Source organism: Leopardus geoffroyi, chromosome C1 (assembly GCF_018350155.1).
Source record: "Leopardus geoffroyi isolate Oge1 chromosome C1, O.geoffroyi_Oge1_pat1.0, whole genome shotgun sequence".
NCBI classification, from domain to species: Eukaryota; Metazoa; Chordata; class Mammalia; order Carnivora; family Felidae; genus Leopardus; species Leopardus geoffroyi.
Window position 1 is genome coordinate 218970085 of NC_059328.1, and position 27257 is coordinate 218997341.

At 41.2% G+C, this 27257-nt stretch overlaps 1 protein-coding gene across 3 annotated transcripts in view; it reads left to right on the forward strand.

Moving 5' to 3' along the window:
• RBM44 (RNA binding motif protein 44) overlaps positions 1-27257 on the forward strand; it is a 48391-nt gene that overhangs the window by 272 nt on the left and 20862 nt on the right. For 2 of the 3 annotated variants that reach the window (XM_045481916.1, XM_045481917.1), the window contains exons 2-12: positions 12316-12403; positions 15084-16696; positions 16984-17042; positions 18433-18609; positions 19121-19304; positions 19399-19421; positions 19554-19638; positions 22671-22785; positions 23767-23895; positions 26080-26159; positions 26264-26334. In XM_045481916.1, coding sequence (XP_045337872.1) covers positions 12331-12403; positions 15084-16696; positions 16984-17042; positions 18433-18609; positions 19121-19304; positions 19399-19421; positions 19554-19638; positions 22671-22785; positions 23767-23895; positions 26080-26159; positions 26264-26334 — 2609 coding nt within the window. In that variant the 5' untranslated portion in view covers positions 12316-12330. The remainder of the gene's footprint in view (positions 1-12315; positions 12404-15083; positions 16697-16983; positions 17043-18432; positions 18610-19120; positions 19305-19398; positions 19422-19553; positions 19639-22670; positions 22786-23766; positions 23896-26079; positions 26160-26263; positions 26335-27257) is intronic. The other variant, XM_045481919.1, reaches the window with a different exon arrangement.

Sequence of the window (27257 nt, forward strand, 5' to 3'; positions counted from 1 at the left end):
GGGCCGGGCTCGGGTTGGCTGCCAAGGCCCCGGGTTTGCGCGTTCCTGGGTGGCCAGGAACCCAGGAATCCCTCAATTTGGTACGTTTACATTCAGCCCTGGGCGTGGCCCCCAGCCTTGCTTCACCAGCGCCGAGGCGCACTTGCACCCCAAAACCTGGCCTGGAGTGTAGTTACCGGACCTATCGCACAAGTGCGGTTACTTTCCCCGAGCAGGTGGACAGCCACCCGTATGTGCATCGTTGTGACACGTGCTCGAGGAGCCCTCGCAGCGGGCAGGCGCGTCCGGACAAGGAGACAGGCGGTGGACACCAGTCCCCCGGAAGTGTGGGGCGTTTGCCGGCCTGGCAGCGGTTCCCGGGACCGCGCGGGGCGGCGGGGAAGGGACCCCGCGGAACGGACGTTTAGGGTGGGACCCGAAGGTCAAGCAGGAGCGGGAGTTCCGGGTGGCCGGCCAGGAGGGGGATGCGGCGGGCCGCGGAATGCACGTGGCAGACCTGTGCCAGGAAGGAGGCAGGTATGTCTGGAACCAAGGTGCCAAGGTTAACGCAGAGCCCACCCAGGCCCTTGGAGGGTCTCTCGGGAGATCCTACAGAGTTTTAGTCCTTATTCATCCAAAGAACAACAACCATCTGTTGCTGAGTTTTAAGCAATAGGTTGAGCCGATCAGATTTGCATTTTGGAAAGATTATTACCACCGTCCGTGTGGGAGTCTGTTGGCGCTTGACGCTGTGTCTGATGTTAAAAGTGACAAGACCTGGTAGGGATGAAGGAGGTGTCAAGGGAGAGTCCTGTGGTTCTGGCTTGGTTCTGGGATTGAAAACACAGGAGGGAATCGTTTGGGAAATGAGAACTGAGAGGACACCATAAAGATGGGTACATACCTAGGAGTGGAATTGCTGGGTCACTTGGTCATGTATTTAACTTATTTAGGAACTGCCGGATTGTTTTTCAAGCTGGCAACACCATTTTACATTCTCACCAACAATATTTGAGGCTTCCAGTTTCTGCAAACCCTTGCCAACACTTATTTTCTGTGTGTGTTTTAAAAAATGATAATATAGTCATCCTAGAGGATATAAAGTATCTTGATTTGCATTTCCTTAATACTGCTATATTGAGAATCTTTTCATGTGTTTATTGGCCATTTGTACATCTTTGGAAGATTGTTTATTCAAACCTTTTTCTTATTTTAAAAATTGGGCTGGCTTTTTGTTGCTGAGTTCTAAGAGTTCTTTATATATTATGGGTAGTAGACCCTTACCAGATATAATGATTGACAAGTGTTTTTGTTGTACTAAAATGTTTCTTTTTGTCAAAGTTTTTGACGTTGGGCATCTGTTCACATTTAAGAATGAAGCCTGCACAATCAAAAAGAATGAAATCTTGCCATTTGCAACTACGTGGATGGAACTGGAGGGTATTATGCTAAGCGAAATTAGAGAAAGACAGATGTCATATGACTTCACTCATATGAGGACTTTAAGATACGAAACTGATGAACATAAGGGAAGGGAAGCAAAAATAATATAAAAATAGGGAGGGGGACAAAACCCAAGACACTCTTAAATATGGAGAACAAACAGGGTTACTGGAGGGGTTGTGGGAGGGGAATGGGCTAAATTGGTAAGGGGCGTTGAGGAATCTACTACTGAAGTCATTGTTGCACTATATGCTGTCTTGGATGTAAATTAAAAAAATAAATAGATAGGGGCGCCTGGGTGGCGCAGTCGGTTAAGCGTCCGACTTCAGCCAGGTCACGATCTCGCGGTCCGTGAGTTCGAGCCCCGCGTCGGGCTCTGGGCTGATGGCTCAGAGCCTGGAGCCTGTTTCCGATTCTGTGTCTCCCTCTCTCTCTGCCCCTCCCCCATTCATGCTCTGTCTCTCTCTCTCCCAAAAATAAATAAACGTTGAAAAAAAAATAATAATAATAAAATAAATAGATAAATAAAAAGAATGAAGCCTGCAACACATTGAATGCAGACTTGAATGCAGAGTCAGATATGAATGAGATCCCAGCTCGCTAAAACAGATATTAAAGAGATTTGCAAAATGTTAATGCTCTTCTTACTAATATATTTGAAAATACACATTTTTACATTTAAAATGTTACTTATGCTAAGTATTGGGTTTGTTAGTGTTAATAAATATTGAAAATTTTTCTATTTTAATTCTAACGTGATAAGTATTAATAGATACTGTCCACATAAATACTCCTTGAGGTTCTCAATATTTTTTAAGAATGTGAAGACTTTCTGAGCACAAAAAATAAGAAACCACTGATGTATTGTAATGTCAGTTATTTTGATAAGCTAGCTTTCTGTTCATCTTACTCTTTATTTTAAATATTTACCTGGAATTCCTAGAGTAGGATCTTTACTGACTTAAGTAAAATCCTGTAAGCCAGGAGTTACTAGGAATTTTTAGATGTGGTATAAAGCCCATAAATCCTTTAAATTATATGTGTGTGTATGTGCATTTTCTCAGGGAAGTTAAGTGTGTGATTTTTATCAAATCTTCGGAAACTCCATAACCCCAAAGGTTAACAACCATGAGCCAGTGTTAAGGCAGTAAAAATAATAAAAGGCTACTAAACGGTATTAGGCCAATTTTTTTCTGTTACTAGCTAAAAAAGAATTTCTGACACATGAAATTAGAGGTTGAATACTTCCAGCCCAGATTATCTGTAAGCTTCACAACTGTATATCTATTTCAGTTTGTACATGTTACAGGCACTTAGAACTTACTATGTATAAAATGAACTCATCATCTCCCATGGCTTCCCATCCAAAAGAAAAATAATATAAAATTATTCCTTCTCCTTGGTTCCTAGTTGAGTGAGTGTACCATCAATGATGATGAGTTCACTTTGATACATATTTTTTTTTTAATTTTTTTTTTCAACGTTTATTTTTGGGACAGAGAGAGACAGAGCATGAACGGGGGAGGAGCAGAGAGAGAGGGAGACACAGAATCGGAAACAGGCTCCAGGCTCTGAGCCATCAGCCCAGAGCCCGACGCGGGGCTCGAACTCACGGACCGCGAGATCGTGACCTGGCTGAAGTCGGACGCTTAACCGACTGCGCCACCCAGGCGCCCCAACTTTGATACATATTAAATATATCATCTTGTCTCCTCTTTTTACCCCTCTTTACCTGGGGGCCATCCCATATTTGTTTTTTTAACTTGAGATGCTCTTTTCCCTTTGAGATGCTCTTTCTTAGTGGTTAGCCCCTATGTGACCTTTATGATTTAGCTTAGATGTCATTTTCTTTATAAGATTTCCCTTACCTTTATCAATGCAACCATGCTATATTGTCGACTTAATTATCTGTGAAATCCAAAGTAGATATAGGTTATATTTCTCTTACTAGGCTAGAATATTAGTTTTTATTGCTTTTTAAGTACAACTGTCAGTTTTAAAAATTCCAAATGTGTTTGTGTGTGTGACATTATATCCTTTATGTCAAAATCAATATTAAATTGATATAGTAGTCACTATGATAGCAGACTCCTATTTGCATGTCTTTCAGATCTTAGTTTAAACAACAATGACAGTTCCTCAGGAAGGCCTTCCCTACCCTAAGACTAGGGCAGGTCATTTTATGTCACACATAGCAATTTGTGTCTTTCCGAATCTCTAGAGTATAGAAATTTCCTAGAGTATTATTTCTTGCCCCAATTAAGCTGTGGAATGTGTATTTTTAAAGAGTGTCCCAAGTGATTCTTATATTGGGCAAGTTTGAGAAAAGGGACCCTATAATAAAATTTATGTGCTCCCTCTCCCATTCTCCCATCCCATGTTTGGAAATCACTTGTTATGTGTCTATCATGTTTCACAAGGGTGGAGACTAATCAACTGTGTATCCTCAACACTCAGCATATGACTTAACAAACAGATTCAGTCATTATTATGTATTTTTTTACATTTATTCAATATTAATTATTTTTTATTTTATTTATTTTTTTTATATTGAATTTTTATTTAAGAATGATTCTCTAGAGAAGGGTATACATTCCTGAAACTGGAATGGAACTTACTGGTAAGAGGGTAGGTATATGTTTGACATCATTAGAAACTTCCAAACAGTTTTTCAAAATAGTTTTAACAATTTGCATTCCCTCTAGCAGTGTTGTTATGAATTCCTGTATGCCTGCACCCTCACCAATATTTGGTGTTAATCTGTTCTTTTTTTTTCTTTTTTGCCATTCTAGTGAGTGTGAAATGTTAGTGGTATGTTAGTGGTTTAAATTTGCACTTCCCTGATGACTAATGATGTTGAGCACTTTCTCATACATTTAAGAACATTCCGTATGCCTTGTGTTATGTGTGTGAAGTAATGTCCAAGTGAAGCTTTTTTTAAAATTCGATTTGTGTGTGTTCTTTACATAATCTGGGTAACAGTCCTCTGTTGGATATGTAAATTGTAAATATTTTCTCCCAGTCTTTGTCTTGTCCTGTCACTTTTTTAGTGGTGTCTTTTGATGAGCAGCAGTTTTGAAATTTTGTGGAAGTTCAAATTAACACCTTTTCAGTTAATGCCTTTTGTATTCTAAGAATATTCTAAGAAACTTTTGCCTACCCCAAAGTCATGAATATATTCTCCTATATTTCCTTGAGAAAATTTACAGGTTTGATTTTTACATTCAGAAATATGATCCACCTCACCTCTGTTACCACATGTGATGTAAAGGAGGGGTCCAGGTATTTTTCTTCTCCCCTTCAAAAATCTGGTTGTGTCGGCACCATTTACTGAACATGCGGCAGACCTTCCTTTCCACATTGAATTGAATTAGTGCCTTTCTCAGAACTCAAGTGGCTCTCTTTCTGGACTCTCATAATCTATTAGTTTAACATACTACATTGCAAATACTGTAGCTTCATAATAAGTCTTGCGATACATGTCATTTAACTTTCTTCTAAATTGTTTTGGCTATTATAGGTTTGTTGCATTTCCATATAAGTTTTTTTTTTTTTTTTTTTTTTTTTTAATTTTTTTTTTCAACGTTTATTTATTTTTGGGACAGAGAGAGACAGAGCATGAACGGGGGAGGGGCAGAGAGAGAGGGAGACACAGAATCGGAAACAGGCTCCAGGCTCTGAGCCATCAGCCCAGAGCCTGATGCGGGGCTCGAACTCACGGACCGCGAGATCGTGACCTGGCTGAAGTCGGACGCTTAACCGACTGCGCCACCCAGGCGCCCCTATAAGTTTTTAATCAACTTGTCAACCTCTACGCCCAAAAAATTCTTCTGCAGTTTTGATTGAAATTGTGTTCAGTGTGTAGTTCAATTTGTAGAGAACAGATCTTAACAATACTGAGTTTCTTTTTTTTTTTTTAATTTTTTTTTAATGTTTATTTATTTTTGAGACAGAGAGAGACAGAGCATGAATGGGGGAGGGCCAGAGAGAGAGGGAGACACAGAATCCGAAACAGGCTCCGGGCTCTGAGCTGCCAGCATAGAGCCTGACGCGGGGCTCGAACTCACGGACCGTGAGATCATGACCTGAGCCGAAGTCGGACGCTTAACCGACTGAGCCACCCAGGTGCCCCAACAATACTGAGTTTCTTGATCCATGAACATGGTATATCTTTCCTTTTATTTAGTTCTGCCTTAATTTCTCTCGGTAGTATTTTTAGGTTTCAACATAAAAGTCTTACGCATCTTTCATTACATTTAACCAGTAAGTTTTTCATGTTTTTTGATGCTTTTGTAAATGATACTCTTAAAATTTTCATTTTCCAAATCTTTGTTGCTAGAATATAGAAATGCACTTGGCCTTTTATTTTTCAACCTTGCTAAATTCACTTATTAGTTGTTGTAGTTTCTTTCTATATCTTTTTGGCTTTTGTCTGTGCATTATCATGTGGTCTGTGAATAAAGTAGTTTAACCTTTTTTTTCCTCTCCAGTCTGTATGCCTTTTATTTATTACATGGCTAATATCGCTAGTACATGAAATAAGTGGTAAGAGAACAAATGTTTTGTTTTTGGTAGAAATTACTCGATTTTTCACCATCAAGCATGTTGTCTATATGGTTTTTTATTCTTTCAGGTTTTCTGTAGATACCCATTATTAGACTGAGGAAATTCCTTATTGTTTTTGGTTTACTGAGAGCTTTTACCGTGAATAGGTTCTGAGTTTTAACAAATGTTTAATCAAATTCTTTTTCTGCATCTACCGAGAGAACCATGTGATTTTTCTACTTTATTCCCTAACTTTGGTCAGTGACTGACTGCCTTTATATGTTGCTGGATTTGTTTTGCAAAAAGTTATTTTAGGATATGTGACTCTATGTGCTATTGGTATTTTTGTTTTTTTCTTGCAGGTTCCTCAGAGTTTGGTAACAAGGTTATGCTAGATCTGTAAAACATATTGGGAAGACTTCCCTCTTCCTCACTTTTCTAAAGGACTTTGGTTACCAAAGTTGAATTCTGCCTTTATTTCTACCTTAGTAGAGGAGTAGATTTCATCAATGAAACCATCTGCATCTGGAGTTTTCTTTGAGGGAAAATTTTTATTTTTTATTTATTTATTTTTTTCAATGTTTATTTATTTTTGGGACAGAGAGAGACAGAGCATGAACGGGGGAGGGGCAGAGAGAGAGGGAGACACAGAATCGGAAACAGGCTCCAGGCTCTGAGCCATCAGCCCAGAGCCTGACGCGGGGCTCGAACTCACGGACCGTGAGATCGTGACCTGGCTGAAGTCGGCCGCTTAACCGACTGTGCCACCCAGGCGCCCCATTGAGGGAAAATTTTTAATTACAGGCTTAATTTTCTTAAGAGATATAAGGCTATTTATTAATTTAAAAAGGGGGGCTGTGTGTGGGTAGCTCAGTCGGTTAAGCGCCCTACTTCGGCTCAGGTCATGATCTCATGGTTTGTGAGTTCGAGTCCCGCGTCGAGCTCTGTGCTGACACCTCAGAGCCTGCTTTGGATTCTGTGTCTCCCTGTCTCTTTCTTTCCCTCCCCCACCTGCACACACTCTCTCTCTCTCTCTCAAAAGTAAATATTAAAAAGAGAGAGATGGGACTATTCACATTGCTTATTTCTTCTTATATATGTTTTGGAAGGTTGTAGTTTTCAAGGAAATGTGTCTGAATTGTAGAATTTATCAGATAATGTTGTTCATTGCATTTACCATTGTTTTAATGTCTGAAGGTTCTATAATGTCCCCTTTATCATGTATGATATTGGCAATTTGCATTTGCTCTTAAATGTTTTGTGTGGGTTTAATTTGTTCTAATTTTTCTAGTTTCTTAAGACAGATAACTGATGTTAGGGGTGCCTAGGTGGCTCAGTTGGTTAAGAATCTGACTCTTGGTTTTGACTCAGGTCATGATCTCATAGTTTGTGAAATCGAGCCCCACATCAGGCTCTGTGCTGATGCAAGCCTGTTGGGGATTCTCTCTCTCCCTCTCTCTCTGCCCCTGCCCTGCTCTCTTTCTCTCTTCCTCTCTCAAGATAAATAAATATTTTTAAATGATAATTGATTTTAAACCTTTTTTCTTTTCTGTTATAAGCTCTTAAAGCTATACATTTCCCTCTAAGCAGTACAACTTTTGATATGTTGTATTTTCATCATTTAGTTTTAAATATTTTCTAATTTCCATTGTGATATGGGTTTTTTTTTTGCCCATGAATTATTTACAAGTGTTTTGTTTAATTTCTAAATACTTGGGAAATTATTATCCTTTTAATTATTCTTAGTTGTACTGTAGTCAGAAAATGTACTCTCAAGCATGTGGAAGATTCTGGCCATGATGTAGTAACAGACTAGATTTATCATGTTGCCATAAAACAACTTGAAAACAAGGCCATGGGTATGAAACAGCTGTTTCCAGGCAGTGTGGGACTGCGACTTCTTAAGGAAAGAAAACATACAGCATGAACCCTGTGGTAGCCTGGCTTCCTACCTGGAACACATTTGCCAGGTCAGTGGCTTCGAACCAGGTACCGCAAGGTGTGCTAGCTTGCTCAGGCAATGAAACCACATTTGGTTGAGCCCTTGCCGTTGGAGTCACCACCTAGTTAAGCGTATGATAAACGCACTGGCATCTCCAAGATGTATGTGTCTTCTGCCAAATATGAGAATTGAGTGGGGATCTGGGAATCCTAGAGTCCTTGCTGGTGACACTCATCTCTGCAGTCCCTTTGGGTGTGATATTGCTTTGATTTACCATTTCTTTTCCTAGGTAGAGGCAGTTCTGATGCCTTCCACTTGGCTTTTCCCACCGTGTAATAGCCCTTACTCAATAGGTCAGGGAGCCAATGTGAGGATTCTGCCATCTGTTAAGTATGTCTTTGCCAACTGTGCTTTCTGAAACTGGGCAAATAGCCACAGGATGGGTTCAGGGACCCGGTGCACCCACTACAAAATGGACCCAAGCTAAAATTGCACTGATCATCTGATCTCCGTAAGTCCCTACTCTGGTTGGAGGGCCGAGCCACAGTGACATTTTGGGTCTCCTAAAATCAGTGTCAGTGCAGAGCCAGTAGTCCCTGAAAGGTCTGATTATTTCCTTTTTTCCAATATACAGTTAGCCTAGCAAAAGGCTGTAAGTCCCTTTGGGAAAGGCTAGGAGAAAGATTAATGGTTTTAATTTTTGTTAGTGTATTTTTGGGGTCCTTCCTCAAGAGGACCCAGATTCCCCTTCATTCAAGGTTTTCTGGGTCTGTAAACTGGCACAAGCCTGGGAATTGATTAAGGGGTCAGGACTCTATTTTTATGACTCAGGTGAGAATTTTGTTCACTTGACCTAGAATTTTCCTGCTTATACAGATGAAATAAGAATTTAGTAGGCTTTGGGGCATCTGAGTAGCTCTGTCAGTTGAGTGTCCGACTCTTAATCTCAGCTCAGGTCTTGATCTCAGGGTCATGAGTTCAAGCCCCACATTGGGCTCAGTGCGGGGTGTGGAGCCTACTTCTGTGTCTCCCTCTCTGCCCCTAACCCGCTTGTGCTCTGTCCCTGTCTCTCTCAAAAATAAATAAACATTAAAAAAATTTTTTTTTAAGAATTTAGCAGGCTTGGGGCGCCTGGGTGGCGCAGTCGGTTAAGCGTCCGACTTCAGCCAGGTCACGATCTCGCGGTCCGTGAGTTCGAGCCCCGCGTCGGGCTCTGGGCTGATGGCTCGGACCCTGGAGCCTGCTTCCGATTCTGTGTCTCCCTCTCTCTCTGCCCCTCCCCCGTTCATGCTCTGACTCTCTCTGTCCCAAAAATAAATAAATGTTGAAAAAAAAATTTTTTTAAAAAGAATTTAGCAGGCTTGATAGGAATTGATATAGGATGGATCTTTGATGGCCTTTTAAATTTTTTTCTGACTGGTTTTCTGTTCAGCTTTTTCTGTTAAGTTTTTTAATTATTTTCCTAGAAAATTACCTACTTTGGTTAAATTTTCATTTATCCATCAGAGATGTGTATAGCAATTGGTTTTTATTAACTTTTTAAAAGTTTGCTTATTTTTGAGAGAAAGAGACAGAGAGAGAGCAAGAGTGCAAGCGGGGGAGGGGGGCAGAGAGAGAGGGAAACGCAGAATCCGAAACAGGCTCCAGGCTCCGAGCTGTCGGCACCGTGCCCGACGCGGGGCTCAAACCCACCAACCGCAAGATCATGGCCTGAGCCAAAGTCAGACACCTAGCTGACTGAGCCACCTGAGCCCCACCAATCTCAGTTTTTAAAATAACTTTTTTTTTTAGTTTATGTATTTGAGAGAGAGAGAATGAGCAGGGGAGGGGCAGAGAGGACGAGACAGAGAATCCCAAGCAGGCTCCGTACTGTCAGTGTGGAGCCCAATGTGGGGCTCAAACTCACAAACCATGAGACCATAACCTGAGCTGAAACCAAGAGTCGGACACTGAACTGACTGAACCACCCAGGTGCCCCCAAAATTTTTTTAAAAATCTCTTATTAAAATGCTCCTTTTCTCATTGTGACTTAGTCCTTTCTCAGATTTGTCAGGTATTTATTTATTTTTTCAAAGAATAGCTTTTGGTTTTAGTTATTATTTTTTACTCTTTTTAAATCGGTCACTTCTGCTTTTGTCTTAACTAATTCTTTTTTGATTTAAGTACTTTAGATCTTTTCTATACTCTTTTTTTTTTTTTTTTTTTAACTAGGCTCCATACCCATCGTGGGGCTTGAACTCAGGATCCTGAGCTCAAGAATTGCCTGCTGTATGGACCGAGGCTGGAGTTGACTGCTTATGATCATAGTTCGTTAAGTTTGACTTAATAACGAGCATCTAAAGCTGTGGGTTCTTTGAGTTATAACTTTGGCCAGGTCCCATGTATTTAGAAAGTCTGTGCTCTCATTGTCACCAATTTGTTTTCACTAGTTGAAGTTTGTACTGCTTAGTAAGTAGCTAAGTCAGGATTCAAAGCTAGATCGCCTGTCTCCATGGAGTGAGCCCTTCTGGTTTATACAGCTGACCCCTGAACAACACGTGTTTGAACTGCATGGGACCGTTTATATTATATGCAGAGTTTTTCTATATGGTACTGTACTGTATGTGTATTTTCCTTATGAAATTCATAATAATTTTTTTTTCTGTAGCTTACTTGGTGGTAAGAATACAGTATTTAGTACATGTAACATACAAAATATGTGTTCATCAATTGTTCGGATTATTGGCAAGGCTTCCAGTCAGTGGTGGGCTTTTGTTAAGTTCGGGGGGAGTCAGAGTTACACGTGGGGGCTCGGTGCTCCTAACCCCCGTGTTGTTCAAAGCTCAGCTGTAATGTCTTCTCATTGTAGCACAGGACAAGTGAACCTCGATGATTTGTCCAGGATCACCAATTGAAATAGTTCATGGAGAATTAGAACGAAATCAGGTTTTTTCTTCAAACTTCCCAGGAACCTTTGTAATACCTGGTCACCAGAATTCTGTGGAAGATACGTTAGCTTTCTAGGGGTATAGACAGTGAAGATAACTAGGGGCCAGAAGTCCCAAGATGATTTTGTGTGTCGGCTGGACATTTCTTCTGCTGGTCTCTTCTGGGGTCATTCATGGGGGGGCCTTGATCTTCCTGTTAAGTGACTAACTTGGACTTCCTCATGTGGCAGCTGGATTCAAAGAGTCCTTGTCAGTGACTTTTCTTTTTTTAACGTTTATTGTGACAGGGAGAGAGAGCACATGTGTGCGAGTGGGGGAGGGGGCAGAGAGAGAGGGAAAGAGAGAATCCCGAGCAGGCTCCGCGCTGTCAGCACAGAGCCTGACGCGGGGCTCGATCTCGCGAACCATGAGATCATGACTTGAGGCGAAATCAAGAATCAGACACTTAACCAACTGAGCCACCCAGACGCCCCTGTCAGTGCCTTTTAAAAACAGCTTTTTTGAGGTCTGTTTTACTCATTTCAAAAGTACAGTTTTAAAAACTCCGTCAAGTGGTGCAGTCATCACATCATAAATCAACTTCAGAACATTTTAATCCCTCCAGTAAGATCCCTTATACCCATTTACAGTTAACTCCTCTTCCCATCCCCTGCCCCACGCAACCATTAATCTGCTTCCTGTGTCTATAAATTGCTTTTTTTTTCTTTTTTAATTTATTTTTATTTATTTTATTTTTATTTTTGGGACAGAGAGAGACAGAGCATGAACGGGGGAGGGGCAGAGAGAGAGGGAGACACAGAATCGGAAACAGGCTCCAGGCTCTGAGCCGTCAGCCCAGAGCCGGACGCGGGGCTCGAACTCACAGACCGCGAGATCGTGACCTGGCTGAAGTCGGACGTTTAACCAACTGCGCCACCTAGGCGCCCCTATAAATTGCTTTTTCTATACGCTTCACTTAAATGGAATCGTGAGTGTGTGATCTTTGTCCAACTTCTTTTATTCGGTGTGCTTTTGAGGTTACTCCAGGAGATTGCTTGCCTCGGTTTGTTCCTTTTGTTGCTGAAAGATGTTCCATTCTATGGGTATACCATTTAATTGGGTTTTAATAGATCTACAATTTGTAACATCTTTGAAACATTTTTGATCCAGGTTTGACATCAGTGGGCCATACTGTAGCCTTTAGTACTCATTTTTTTGGATTAAGACTTTTGGGTGGCCTAATACATTGTTTGCCTTTAATCTTTAATGTTTCTTGGAAATTTTAAAAGAATGTGTCATGTCTCTTTTAATAGTAGAATCTATTCTGTAGCTGTCAACTCACGTTTTTATGAAAGTTATTCAAATGTCCTACCAGTTTTATCAGCCCTCTTCTTTTTGAATCTTTGACTGTATAATTGCCATTTTGTCAAATTCTCAATTTTCTGATAGCATTTTTAAATATAACGCCAAGTCTGTTCAATGTTTACACCTCTTCTAGAGGCAAATCCTTGGGAGATGCAGGCTGCCGCAGCGAAGCAGATAGCTCCTGGTAAAGCCTACCGCAGTAATGGAGGAAACGTCCGGAAAGGTGAGGGGCCAGGCCAGCTGGCTTTATTGCGGGTGGACAGAGGGACCGAACGTAATCGAGCTAGATAGTTCTCCCGCGTTGCTATGGCTTTAAGCCTTCTTTGTGGCGAGGCGGTGGGATGCGGCATGGTTTTAATTTGGCGAACCCAGGTGACTTCTGGGGAATGTGGGCAGCCCACACAGGGGCTCTCAGGTAAAGGGAAGAGGCGGGGAAGAAAAGGTGAGCCAGGAGAGAGGGTTTCTGTCCGACCAGGCCTTCAGGAACTCCTGGTGGGAAGTAGCCTGCAGGGGGATGAGTGGAAGGCGGGCAGGTGGACCTCGCCGCCCAAGTGGCAGATGTTGTCTTCACACAGACCTGGAGTTTCTTTTTCTGTGGTAATGGTACGTGAGAAAACAAGAAACAAGAGCATAAGAAGCAGGGCGGTTGAGCTTTATGTACTTACGAATATATGTGGTTTCAACACAGACGCACACACACACAGAACACAGAATTCAGATAAAATATAGGAGAATATTTTTGCAATCGTGTGGTAGAGAAAGCCAGCGAGACAAAACCCAGAAGTCAGAGAAGAAGAGACCCATCCATTTAACTATCTTAAAAACCACGGTGTGACAAGATTTTATAGAAAATTCAAAGATAAGCAGTAACCTCGGAAAAAGTCACTCATATTATAAATCTAAAAAACAAAGGATTAGTATCCAGAATGCAGAACGAAGTCCTATACAGATCCTGCAGGAAAGCATAGAATGTGACAGTGACGCTCACCCTGCTGGCCTGGGCTCCAGCCCCGTGTTTATGATAGTTGGCTAGACATTCACATGTGGCTGTTTTATCCCTCACCTTCAACTCTGCTTGCTTGGAACTGACCTCGTTGTCTCCTCCCTCCCACCTTGCTCTTGCCCTGCTCTTCTTCACAAAGTGCCTGTCCCTCTAGCCCCACGTTTTTCCATGCGACTGTAATACCACGCGGTAAACCTTAGCGTTATCTCAGAATGACGTTCAAGCAGGGGGTACCCGGTGGGCAGTCAGGAAATCAGTTGAGCTGATTGTGACGAGCTTTTTTGAAATATATGAAATAGACCAGAAAATAGCAAAATACATCAGGCATAGAGTGGTTACTGTTTTATAAACTTTTTGTTTCACTTATGCACATACGTATGTATGTGTGTACTGGATCTTGATAGAAAACGTAGTTCCGATTATGTTCTTAGTCAACAAAATTTTTTTTTAATTCTTTTTAATGTTTATTTTTGAGAGAGACAGACAGATGCGAGTCCAGGAGGGGCAGAGAGACAGGGAGACAGAGAATCTGAAATAGGCTCCAGACTCTGAGCTGTCAGCACAGAGCCCAACGGGGGGTGGGGGGGCTCCACCTCAGGAGCCCTGAGATCATGTCCTGAGCCAAAGTTGGACGCTAACTGACTGAGCACCGTCCCCCACCCCCGGCGCCCCAGTCAACAAAATTTTCAAAGCCATTACCTCTCCGTCATCTACCGTTCCCAGTGGACCTCCAGGCCTTGCCAGCTGTGGCACTTCTCGGTCCCACTTGTACACTTGGTCTGTGTGCCTCCGTCCCCCCTTCAAGCCTCCGTTCTTACTGTTGCCAGGGGTGTCCAAACTTCCATTCCCTTTAAGAAGCTTTCAAGAGTTGTCTGTTGCCTTAGAATAAGAGCCAAACTCCTGAGCACACCCTGAAAGGCCCCCTTCTGCTCATAGCTGCTGTCATTTCCATGGAGCTGTTTGACTCCAAACAGAGTGGCTTACAGTTTCCCAAAAGTGCTGTGTTCTGTCATGTAGCTAACTTTGTACCATGCAGTTTGATTTGCCTAAAATAACTGTCTATTTTGTTTCAAAAGTGATTTGCCTAAAATAACTATTTTGTTTCGAAACACTTTTTAAATGTAAAGTTTTCTCTGAAGGTTGCTTCTCCTTTCTTCTCAAGCATTTGCCTGCTCATTAATACAACTGTGCCAGCACTCTGCAGCCGTGTCACATTCCTATGTACGTTTCCTATCTGTGACCCTATGGAAGCCATGAGTGTTTGGGTGCGGTGCCTGTGTCTTCTTTTCCTTTGTTTTTAAAATGCCTGAGGCTGTCATTAGGAGCCACCCAAAGATTACAGAGTGGCTGCCTTATAAATAGTAAACACCTTGCCATTGAAAGAGTTCTAGAAGAATCTTGGCTATTAGTCAGCTGGAGCTACCATAACAAGATACCAGAGACTGGGTGGCTTGAACAACACACATTTATTTTTTTTGCAGTTCTGGAGGGTAGAAGTCAAAATCAGGGTGCCAGCCTAGTCAGGTTCTGGCAGGGGCTCTCTTCCTGGCTTGTGGATGGCCTCCTTCTTGCCGTGTCCTCACACGGTGGCGAGAGTGAGCTTTCTGGTGTGTCTCCCATCCTGGGGGCCCCATCCTCATGACCTCATGTAGCCCCAATTACCTCCCAAAGGCCCATCTCCAGTTATTGTCACACTGGGAGTCAAGGCTTCAACATTCAAGTTTTGAGGGGGACAAGACTCAGTCCATAGCAGCAACCATAAGGGATATTTGTCATGGGCAATGTAAAAAGAACCCCTACATTGGGAAGAGCTTTGATCAGATCGTGTCTGAGGTCACTTCTAGTGTGAAGAGTTTGTAATGCTACTGCTGCCAACATTTTCTTTTTTTTTATTAATCAGATGAACCTTCTAATCCTAAGAAAGCAAATGTGTTCTTCTCTTCCAATGGTTGTAATGAAGCCAGATCAGCTTTTCTTGATGATGACCGGGATTCCTTGGCACCAGACCAAAGAGCTGATGACACGGAAGTGAGAAGTACTGACACAGTGGACTTCCTGGAGCCATCTTGTCCTGGGAGCCTGGACGCCAGCAGAGAGCGCACTCACTCACAGTCCAGTGAGTTCGAAGACAGTGCCGACTGTGCTTTCTTGAATGAAACATACTCCATACATTTTTCCGAGTCAGAACGAAAGAATGAAAGTCTCATTCACTTAACTTCAGAATTGGATTCTGAAATGCAGAACACAGAAGGGGTGTGTTTTGATATTTTGGAGCACCAAGGTGTTAAGATTATTGGCTTGGAAAGAACCTGCAAGATTTCAGATGACGATTATAAAGAAACCGCCAAAGATGAGCAGAAGCATGAGATCGACGAGGACTCCCAGCAGGAGTATCATAGTGCAGAGGAACAAGAACACATAAGTGCCCATGTATCTTTTGACCAAACGAAAACATTAAACACACCTGATCTGGAGGTTGTTGGGTTAAGAAATTCGGGTTATGAAGCTGAGTGTGCTAGCCATCTAGACGGTAATCGTGTTGAGTTGGCAAGTGATTCTAGCATCTTTCTAGATTCAGTTGATGTTTATGAACAAGAAGATGCACCCCGTGGCTCCAAGTTTCAGAATTCTGTTGTGTTAAGAGACTATCACGAACCAAAGCATGACATGTGTAAGGAACAAGAGACTAGTTTAATGTACCACACGGTATTTGATGAAATTGTACTAGGGAGCAGTCCCCTTGAAAATCGGGAATCTCAATCTAAGAGTAGTTTCTCGAACCCTCAGAAAGCACTAAGAGCTACAACCTATACCGGCAAAATGAAATGTCAAATAATTGAAAGTAAAGATTTTTGTGGGAATGAAATCGTTGAGAACCAAAAGTTGCACCACCTTGGAAATCCTAGCACATTACAACAAGACAGAGCTTTACAGGTGTTACTCCAACCCGGTCAAGATTGTCAGACTCCCTGGACCTCTGCTGTTGATGATTCAGTAATTTCTCCCTGTGGATATTCACATCATAGAAGCCTACAAAATACCCCCAACCCAGCCTTAGATGTTTCCGTTACTACCCCGAGGATTACAGCCAGAGATCATGAAGCAGTGGATGAGATCTCCCTAAAAGCTGCTGATGACAGCACCACAAATAACTCATGTTTTCCCAGCATAGAAGGAACACGTCCTGAGTTGGTGATGGATGCGGCAAGTGACAGAGTCACGGTTCATCAGACGGTGGACGTTTGCGCTGACTTTAGGGCTTGTTTCACAACCAGCAGGGCAACGAGTGCGAGACCTTCTGTGGTATCTGCGTCAAGCAATACAGACATAACCATGATGAACAAAAGGCGGCCTGGGGAGTGGCAGGGTGAGAGACACAGAAGTGTGGCCTGTAATACAGATGGGCCACACAGCCAAGATCATGAAGACACGCCAGTGATGATGAGCAGAGGACCACTGGGGAACTCTCTCTCAGTTGACAGTTCAGAGCCTAATGGAAATCTCCTAAACAAGGTAAAGCCAGTGTAACTCATAAGAAAATTTTATTTGACCTTATATGAAGGCAGTGTATGTTATAATTCAGCAAATTATGATGGGGGTTCCTGAGGCTTTTGTGAGAAAATGCCGGATGAGGGGAAACGGTGAACAGATTGCTACCAAACTCTAGCCGTCTTTGGCGGCAGCTATTGATGCAAAGTCGGTTAGAAATTGGATTTTACGTTTTACCAGTTGGGAACTCCAGATACGACGTATGTTGTTTGTCATATCTTTCTAATTTAGTTTTAAAACATGTTTTCCAGGATTCCCTGGAATTAAGTGAAACATCTGCTATCATAGACTTAAAGAAACATCCTGAAAGGTAAGTCAGATGTAGAAACTTAACAGATATACATGGGGAAGAGAATCAGAAGAATAATTTGCTTTTTTGTAAGGTATTTAACCATATAGAATAATAGCTAAAGAAGACCTTAAGAGATCATCTGCTTCAGCCATTTGCTTTCGAACAAATAAATATTAGGATAACATATAATGTTAAAGCTTTTCACTTACTAAGGTTCAGTCTCAGTGATTCCTTCAGAAACTCACGGCGTCTTATTCAATTTATTCTACCCAAATCTGCATGAATTTAAGTACTCCATTTTCTTTCATTTTCTACCCCTATAGACTAAAACAAAATAGCACCGATGAAAACCTTCACACATTGGAAGAAGTAAATAGCTACTTTCACTGGAGTATTTTAATCTTGATTTTAATTCGTTGTGTAATTTATTCTGCATCCGTGGAGAACCGCGTTGCGGGTTTGGAGGGGAAAGGGGAAGTCTCTCAGAAGCCAAGCTAGTTGTCATGCTCTGAGGTCATTTACTTTTTCCTTCCTTCATTCTTCGTTCTCCTAATGAGTTTAATCTGGTATCCAGTCCTCTAAAATTAAATGGAAGCGCTCATTTCCCATGGCAGAGGTGTTGAGAACGGCAGGAAGTGACAACCAGTAGCAAGGGAAGAATTATTTTTTTTTTTAATTTTTTTTTTCAACGTTTATTTATTTTTGGGACAGAGAGAGACAGAGCATGAACGGGGGAGGGGCAGAGAGAGAGGGAGACACAGAATCGGAAACAGGCTCCAGGCTCTGAGCCATCAGCCCAGAGCCCGACGCGGGGCTCGAACTCCCGGACCGCGAGATCGTGACCTGGCTGAAGTCGGACGCTTAACCGACTGCGCCACCCAGGCGCCCCAAGGGAAGAATTATTAACCAAGAACTATTAACGTTCGAAAAATAATAGTGAGTTGAGGCTTTTTGATCTATTTACAGTAAAATATTTGCTTATGATAATGACCCTTAATTAATAAACATGTAAATCACGTCTGTATGAAAGAGAGAACACATTTAAGAACCGTTTCCATCCAGAATGCTCGCAACTTTAAAAAATGTGGGTCAAGGCTTGATTTAGGTTGAAAATCTTCTGATTATGGATGAATAAAATTGATACTTTACTTTGGAATCCTTTTTCGGTAAAAGAAAGCGTACATCGGAAAATTTTTTACTTCTCTGACTTTTAGAAAGAGTATGTTTAGCTTCGACTTGACATCCTTGTCTTCTGAAGCTATGCTGTGTTCGTGCGGCCTTTCCGTCCATAGTAGCAATTGATCGAAGCCTGGCAGGAAAAGGGAAGGAATGTTAAAATGTTTCAGAGGCGCGTCTTACCAGAGCAAGATGTTTGGAATCTGACCTAACCCAGTCTTGTATTTTCCAGGGAATCTCCGCCTTGGGAAGAGGCGGGGCGGGGTTTGGCCTCCCGGTGCTGTGAGGACGCGAGGCGAAGAGCCGCGAGGGCAGAGCTGCACCTCCTGCACCTTCACTACCAGATGTGTCAGCGCCACTGCAGGGACATTTACAAGCTTGTCGCGAGAAACAGGGAGGGATCCAGCAGGTGATTGTTCCTTGTAGATCTGTATCTTGGAAATTTACCGCAAGCTTTAGATGTACACCAGAAAGCATCCTTAGTTTCTCTTTTCGAAAGGCAGAATGAGGGGGAGGTCGTATCCGGTTCTGTTAGCTGGCCCGGGGGTAGTGGACTTCCAAAAGGAATACGTCGCGACTTCGCGGAGAGGCGGCAGCGTATGTTGGGAGGAGGCGTCCGGCCAAAAGATAGAGCTGACGGGCTGTTGTTGCTGTTGTTTCATAAAGTCCCAAGTGTGGCTGAAGTCAGTTGGAGGGTTTTGCGTGACATTCTACCACATCCTCTCTAGCCTGTATGTGGAGGGTTGCTGTGCCGCCCCTAGAAAAACATCTTCTTTGGTTCCTTTTCTTTTACTAACCATTTCGAAGAAAAAAAATCTGTATAGATCTGGTGGAGTTCGAACTCGGGGTGTAACATAATCCAATAGTGTTCAGTGGATGACCTATGCCTAAGTGGTTTTGTAAATTGAACTTCTGAACAGGAACCTATGGAGTAATTGTGCTAAGAAGCAATTAGGATCGGCACTACTGTCTGTTTGGGGAGACTTGAAGGTTAGGTATGAGAGCTTGAAGGACAGAATACACAAGGGCAGGCCGCTGGAGGAGCTGCCCCCGCTGTCTGTGGAATCGAAGTTACTATCGACCTTTTCTACTTTGGCTTTCACGGTATGTTTGTCTGTTTTAGAATTCAGATTTTACTTCATTTACACAGAATACATCTTAAACTAAGAGATTGTTCTTCCCTTTGCTCTCTTTCCAGCTAATGAAAGAGGAATCACACGTGTAAGTTATGGTTTCATCCAATGTAGAATTCATTAGATCTTAAAAACTGCTTAATTCGGTTAACTTTCACTTTTCTTTTGGTTCTTTTTCAGAACATTGACAGATTCCTTAACGAAGTGTTTCTCTGTTTAGCTTTTCAGGAGGAGATTCTGAACTAGATAATCAAAATACATGTGATGTTGACGTCCCTTCACGGCTAAAAATGACTCCGTCTCAAGTGAGATTTTTAAAAAGTAGTTGATCGGGGTAAATCTTTAATTTTATGGCTTAAGCAAAGAAAACTGCAATGTTCGGAAGCTCTCACGTCTTTCTTTTCACTCAGCTCACTTTGTGTACTACCATTTGAGGGACGTAACTGGTTAGAAGGAACTTAATGTCCTGATCAGACCGATGTCAGTAGCGTATGTTCAGTGGGGTGACCATATATAACTTAGTGTCAAACCAGGAGACTTCTGAGGGTGGAAGGCAGTGACGTTAATGACTCACTGTGACAGTAGGTGTAAACCTGAACTACATCGGGCAGACCAGGCCATGTGGCCACCATCATAGTGTGACCCAGGGTGGTTAAAACTAAAAAATTGTTGCCCGTATCTCAGGAGGTAAAGTAATATCTCCTTCATTTTAGACCAGGCAGAGGTTTAATTCCTTCATGACTGAAATGATAAAAATAGTTTTTAAATGCCTTCCGTAGGTTTTCTCCATCTCTTTTGTTCCCCTAAGGAATTGTCTGTCAGATGGCAGTCTGTGCGAGAGCACTCTGCAAATTGTGAAGTGATACAGAAACACAGGTTATGGTCCATCGTCAAGTGAGGCAATGGCGTAGAAAAGCTAAAGTTTATTTCTGTTTTCTGCTTTTGCTCTTAACCCTGAGGTTATATTATTTGAGTAGTCTTAAATAAAAAGATGCATTTCGAGGCCAAAAGTAAAATACTTAATATTGAGTTATATACTTCTCTATTAACACATGATTAAAAGCAAATTACTTTAGCAAATGATGTGTTCCATTGTCTGCTTGTTTAAACAAATCTCAGTTATCCACAAACTTAACAGATCTACAGCCAGATTTTTACATCCTCACATTTCTCACATAGTTTGTTAAAACATGTTAATTTAGTAATATATAATGTTCTGGAGGATTTTTTTTCATCATTGTAGTGGGAACAGTGATATAACCTGCTTATTTGGGGACAACAGTATTGTCTTTAAAAATACAAGATGCAGTTGGTGGGAATGTAAAACGGGTGCAGCCGCTCTGGAAAACAGCATGAAGTTTCCTCAAAAAATTAAAACTCCATCTACCCTATGACCCAGCAATAGCACTGCTAGGAATGTACCCAGGGGATCCAGGAGTGCTGATGCATAAGGGCACTTGTACCCCAACGTTTATAGCAGCACTTTCAGCAATAGCCAGATTATGGAAAGAGCCTAAATGTCCACCAACTGACAAATGGCTAAAGAAGAGGTGGTTTATATATACCACGGAATACTACTTGGCAGTGAGAAAGAATGAAATCTGGCCATTTGCAGCAATATGGCTGGAACTGGAGGGTATTGTGCTAAGTGAAATAAGTCAGGCAGAGAAAGACAGATACCATATGTTTTCACTCATATGGATCCTGAGAAACTTAACAGAAGACCATGGGGGAGGGGAAGGGGGAAAAAAAAGTTACAGAGAGGGAAGGAGGCAAACCATAAGAGACTCTTAAAAACTGAGAACAAACTGAGGGTTGATTGGGGGGTGGAGGAGAGGGGAGAGTGGGTGATATCAGGGCAGGTAAGAGGGCACCTCTTGGGATGAGCCCTGAGTGTTGTATGGAAACCAGTTTGACAGTAAATTATATTTAATAAAAAAAAATATTAGAAAAAATAAATAAAAATACTAGGTGCAGATATAACAATTTTTATAATCTTAATTTGGGCTTTAAGACAATACCTATTATAATAGGTTGGGATGAAATTAAATTGACAGGTTATATGTGAAAACCAGTATAGTGTAGGATAGTGTTTCTAAATTTCAGCTACTCATGTACTATCTTCACAATTGTTCATAGCTGTGTATTACCTATAATGTTGTTTGCTTTGTATTTTTCTTTAAATGAGTCTCCTTTTAAAATAATTTGTAAACGCCAGTCAGAGTGGCCAAAATGAACAAATCAGGAGACTGTAGATGCTGGAGAGGATGTGAAGAAACGGGAACCCTCTTGCACCGTTGGTGGGAATGCAATCTGGTGCAGCCACTCTGGAAAACAGTGTGGAGGTTCCTCAAAAAATTAAACATAGACCTACCCTATGACCCCCAGCAGTAGTACTGCTAGGAATTTACCCAAGGGATACAGGACTACTGATGCATAGGGGCGCTTGTACCCCAATGTTTATAGCAGCACTCTCAACAATAGCCAAATTATGGAAAGAGCCTAAATGTCCATCAACTGATGAATGGGTAAAGAAATTGTGGTTTATATACACAATGGAGTACTACGTGGCAATGAGAAAGAATGAAATATGGCCCTTTGTAGCAACATGGATGGAACTGGAGAGTGTGATGCTAAGTGAAATAAGCCATACAGAGAAAGACAGATACCATATGGTTTCACTCTTATGTGGATCCTGAGAAACTTAAGAGAAACCCATGGGGGAGGGGAAGGGAAAAAAAAAAGAGGTTAGAGTGGGAGAGAGCCAAAGCATAAGAGACTCTTAAAAACTGAGAACAAACTGAGGGTGGATGGGGGGTGGGCGATGGGTATCGAGGAGGGCACCTGTTGGGATGAGCACTGGGTGTTGTATGGAAACCAATTTGACAATAAATTTCGTATATTGAAAAATAAAATAAAATAATGTGTAAAGAGTAGCTGTTACACGTGGTAAAGAAATGCTGCTTTTTATAAATAAAAGGTATGTTTCAGCACACATTAAATATATTACTGTTCATTGTTAATGTGAAAAATGCTAGCATACTTCTGAAAAGCCTCTCAAGTACTTGTAGTGTTGTGTGTATGCCACACTTTGCTAACCATTGATGGTGTTAGTCGCCATACACAGACTGACTTCAAATCCTTATTCTGGTTACGTGTGGCCAACGTAAAGCAACAGATCCTTCACTTGCAGTTGCTCAGCCAAAGGAAATGGTCGAGCTTTGCTGCCTTCGTCGTCGTGCGGAGCAACCAATGCCCATGGTGACTGCTACTGCAGAATGGTGTCCAGTAACTATCGGTCCTTATTTATTGTTGTTCTCATTATTTTAATCCTCAGATGTCCTTACTATCTGACGATAGTTCTCCTAAACAGGACACTTTACCCAAGGAAGATGGCTTAAAAAATGGTGACATAGATATAGACTTTAGTCAGCTGAAACTTGATGAAAAAGGTCAGTGTAAAGATGTAGTCCCGTGTCATTGCCAGAAAACTCAATAAAGTTTAAAATATTCCTAGTGCCCATTCATTAAATCAAAATAAATATTTTTAATTTACTGAATGTCATCAGTCTGATTATGAAAGTGAAATACATTCTTGTTACGTCTACTTAACATCTGTAAGGTTATTTAACGCCAAATAATCATACAGGCTTAATCTTCTGCTTCATGTTCTCCAATCTGAAAAGTCTTTCTTCTGTCCAATTTGCATCTATATAAGTCGTACTTTGTTTTTAGTTTTGCCCTCTATGGAAAAAGATTATAATCATTCCAAAGAGATCATTAATTCAGTTTTTAATGAAATAGAGCTGCAGTACTGTTTAATCCCTTTTTTAAATGTTTGCTATTGTTCTGTGTATAAAAATTTAATTTCACTTAAAGATCAGAAAAGTAAGGCCTTCAATAAAGTGGGAATCAGTGTTAATTGAAGGAAAAGTGGCCCCTCTCCCCCACTCAAGCTTTCTCTCTCTCTTTCCCTGTCTAAAATTAAAAAAAAAAAAAAAATTTTTTTTAAAGGGTGCCTGGGTGGCTCAGTCAGTTGAATATCTCACTCTTGATTTTGGCTTAGGTCATAATACTAGGGTCGTGGGATCGAGCCCCACGTGGGGCTCCATGCTGAGCTTGGAGCCTGCTTAAGATTCTCTTTCTCCCTCTCTCCCCGGCTCATGCAGTCTCGCTTTCTCTGAAATAAAAAAGTAATAAATAAACACATAAATACTGGGAAGCAGATCACTCAGAACAGTACTTTTTATTCAGGGGCTACTGAAAAACCCTTCTCAAAGAATCGTTATGCTTGGTTTATACTTTGCTGATACTTATTTTTACCTAAAACTAATAATTGTCATCATGCTGATTCATTCTAAGAAGCTTAGAGCTTAGAAGCAGAGAGTTTAACATCATACATAATTCATAGCTACTTCTGATTAATTTCTCAGGCTGCAACAATTACCGAGAAGTAAGTGAAGACTGGTTTGATGCTAAAGAAAACCTGACAGGAGTTGACTTGTCAGGAATACAAGAAAATCAAATAGAGAAGGACAAAGGGGATCCAAAGTTTACACAAGGTTGGTTGTTAACGGTTTACTAAGAAATCCTGAATTACTGTAGCTCATCTTGTAGCCATCTTTTGTGTTATTCTGGGGACTAAACTTTTAATATTTTATTGTTGTGGCTTTCCTTTATAAATATAAAAAATAAGACATTGGACATTTGGAGGTCAATTTTTCTAGAAAGTAAATCCGTTTAAACTGTTCATTTCTCCTTCAGAAAACTGCTAAAAGCTTAAATCCCAGATTTGGTTCGCAGGTAGAGGTCCGCGTCCTCCCCCACCGCTCAAGGCCAACACCAGTGCTCTTTCAGGGTGCTCTTTTCCCTTGACCCTCAGCAGACGTTTTCTAGAAGGAGGGGTATGTGGTGGACAGAACCAGCTTCCCAGTTTGTGTCAGGCACCCAGTGCTGTCTCTCAAATGGGCATGAGAGATCAAAACTGTCTGCTTTCCCTCACTTTCATAGTTTATTTCGTTTCAAGAATGTTTTCATCTTTAGATAGTCTTTAATTGCTTATAACAGTTGTAATTTCCTCTCGTGTCCGTGATCATTGCCATTCTGTCATTTCTAGATATATGCTCCCTTCCTTTATTTTTTGCCTATATGTTTTCATGGATTTTTTCTTTTATTTGACATAATGGCAATGGTTTTTAGGGGGGTCTTTTGGCTTGTATAAATAATGCTTACTAATATTTTTAAATAAAATATAAGGAAATTTTACCTGAAGGTTCTCCAACCTGCATTAACCACTCTTAATATACTTTACCATCAATTTATGCATTTCTTTATGCATATATGTAATACACATATACAGTTTAACATAAATGACATTATTTCATCTACTTTTATCGCAACTAATTTTTTTCCTTTCCTTGCGTTATTTTTGTCTACATCACTTGGCACGCACTGTGTACATAGCTTACTTGATCTGTGGACTGCCTTCCCACAGTAGCTCAGAGGGGTCGGATTTTTCTGTATTTCGTTCACTACCCATACCCAGTGCTACGTACAATGTTCTGCCCGTGGGGTGTTTAGTGGTCATGTTTGTATTGAACTAGTGAAAGGAGAGTCTCCGTTGGCTCACTGTAGCTCCTTGCTCCCTCACCCCAGTGTAAAAATATACAGATAATTAGTTACACTATTTTCTCTACAACAGTACATTATAAACCAAGAGATGAAAGGAAGTAAGTTAATGAAGAAGGTTGAGTTATTATTGCCTAGAGATGAAGGATTCTGCCTGAATCCCAGCAGCACCACTTAATGAGATTTGTGACCTAAACTCCTAAGACCTTGGCATCCTTCTCTACAGAATGGAAACGATGGCAGTTGCTGGGTCATGGGGTGCCCTTGAGCATTACACGAGGTGACGCGTATGCAGTGCTGGGTATATTAGAGAGTGAGAAATGTGAGAAAGTCAAACTTAAAACTCTCCCACTATTATATACAAATAGGAAACAAATTAAAGCTGCTCTAAGAATTCATTCAACAGATATCTGTTGTCTACCACTGATGTGCCAGCTTATAGGTTTGGACAGTAAATTGAAAGAATCTCAGTTCAGTAAATCCTTCTTGATTTCAGACCAAGTTCTCTTCAAAATAGAGACCATGAAAATGCATTCTAAGAATTCTAAATTTTATCAAACAAAAAATACATCTGTAATCCTAATATTTGTGGTTCCCAAAAAGTGCTATGTAAATCAAGTTATTCGTACCCCCCCCTTTTTTTCAATGTGCCGTTACCACTGCCACAGGCTGATATTTTTCTGATTTTGAAGGTTTTGATGGTGGGATGCTTCCCCAGCAAAGGGATAAACATAAACCCTGGCCAGTGTTACCATGGGGGCAGCTAGGATCCTGTGTGCATCCAGCATCGTAGACAGCACTTCTCTGCACCAACGGCAAGGGAAAGACGCCTTTCTTGGTTATGTACTCGATTATCTGATTAGATGTTATTGACCCATTTTTGAGCTGCAAGAGGCTTAGTATCAACCGATCCAATCTCTGTGTTTTGAGGATGATGGGTTTAAGGCCCCCAAACCTTCAACCTGTACTCTAGGCTCTCGGTCTTCAGTCTAGTGCTGATATTTGGTAATAACTGCATACTAAGCTTTGTAATCATAAGAAAAAAGGTTTCAGGGTTCTTTTCAGATATCACAACAATAACGGTCATCTTCTGTTCTACATTGTTTCTCTACAAGCAGAAATGAAAAATACTGAACCTTTACGAAAAGAGAAAGGTTATTTGATACATGTTGGTGGTCTCTGCCCTTCAGTCTCTGAGGTATGCCGGGGCTCATTTTTTGAGTTTCATTGTACAACCCATGAATTGTTCATATTTCGATTATTTTTCTCCCTACCTTTCACAAACTTTTATTTTTCTTTTAGGCTGACTTAAGGTCTCATTTCCGGAAATACCAAGTTTCTGAAATTGCAATCTATGATTCAACTAATTACAGGTATGTTTCCCACATTCAGTAAATGTGCGCTTGCTGGGTGTCTGCCGTGTGCCAGAAGTTCTGTAGTGGACATCAGCCACAGCCCTGCTAAAATCCAGGGCCACTGCCACAGAGGTTTCCCAGCCTGGTAGAGGGAGTCAGTCACGTTAGCTACGTTAAACACATTAGCTAAAGTCACTAATTGGAGGCGTTTGGTTTTTTTTATATTTATTTTTGAGAGGGAGGACGAACAGAGGATCCGAAACAGGATCCATGCTGACAGCAGAGAGCCTGCTGCTGGGCTCGAACTCATGAACCAAACCGTGAGATCATGACGTGATCTGAAGTCAGATGCTTAACTGACTGAGCCCCCCAGGTGCCCCAATTGGTGCTGTTCTTTTTTTTTTTTTTTTAAGTATTTATTTATTTGGGCAGGAAGGGGCAGAGAGAGTAGGAGAGAGAAAATCCCAAGCAGGCTTCATACTGTCAACATGGAGCCCAGTGTGGGTCTCGAACTCATGAACCATGAGATCATGACCTGAGCTGAAGTCAGTTGGTGCTGTTCTGAATCAAATCTTTCATTGTACCTTTTGATTTGCCACTAATTTAGCTAGACGGCTTATGGTTTGGGTTCCATTCCCAGGTGCATCAGTAGCTTGCTGAATAAATTTGGGCAAGTTACGTAACCTTTCTGTACCTCAGGCTCCCATCTGTAAAGTGAGGATAACAATAATACCTTGATAGCTGTGAAACTATAATTAAATAAGTAAAGCAATATGAGTAAAGCCTAGCATCCAATAGTGCTCAGAAAACTGTACTTTTATTTTTTTAATTACCTTTTAGTTGAGGCTTTTATATTTTTTACATCGTCTGCATATAGTCATTTCCAGTATGTATCGTGCCACTTTCTGTTTTGTGATGATTGTAGGAACATTCAAAAGTAT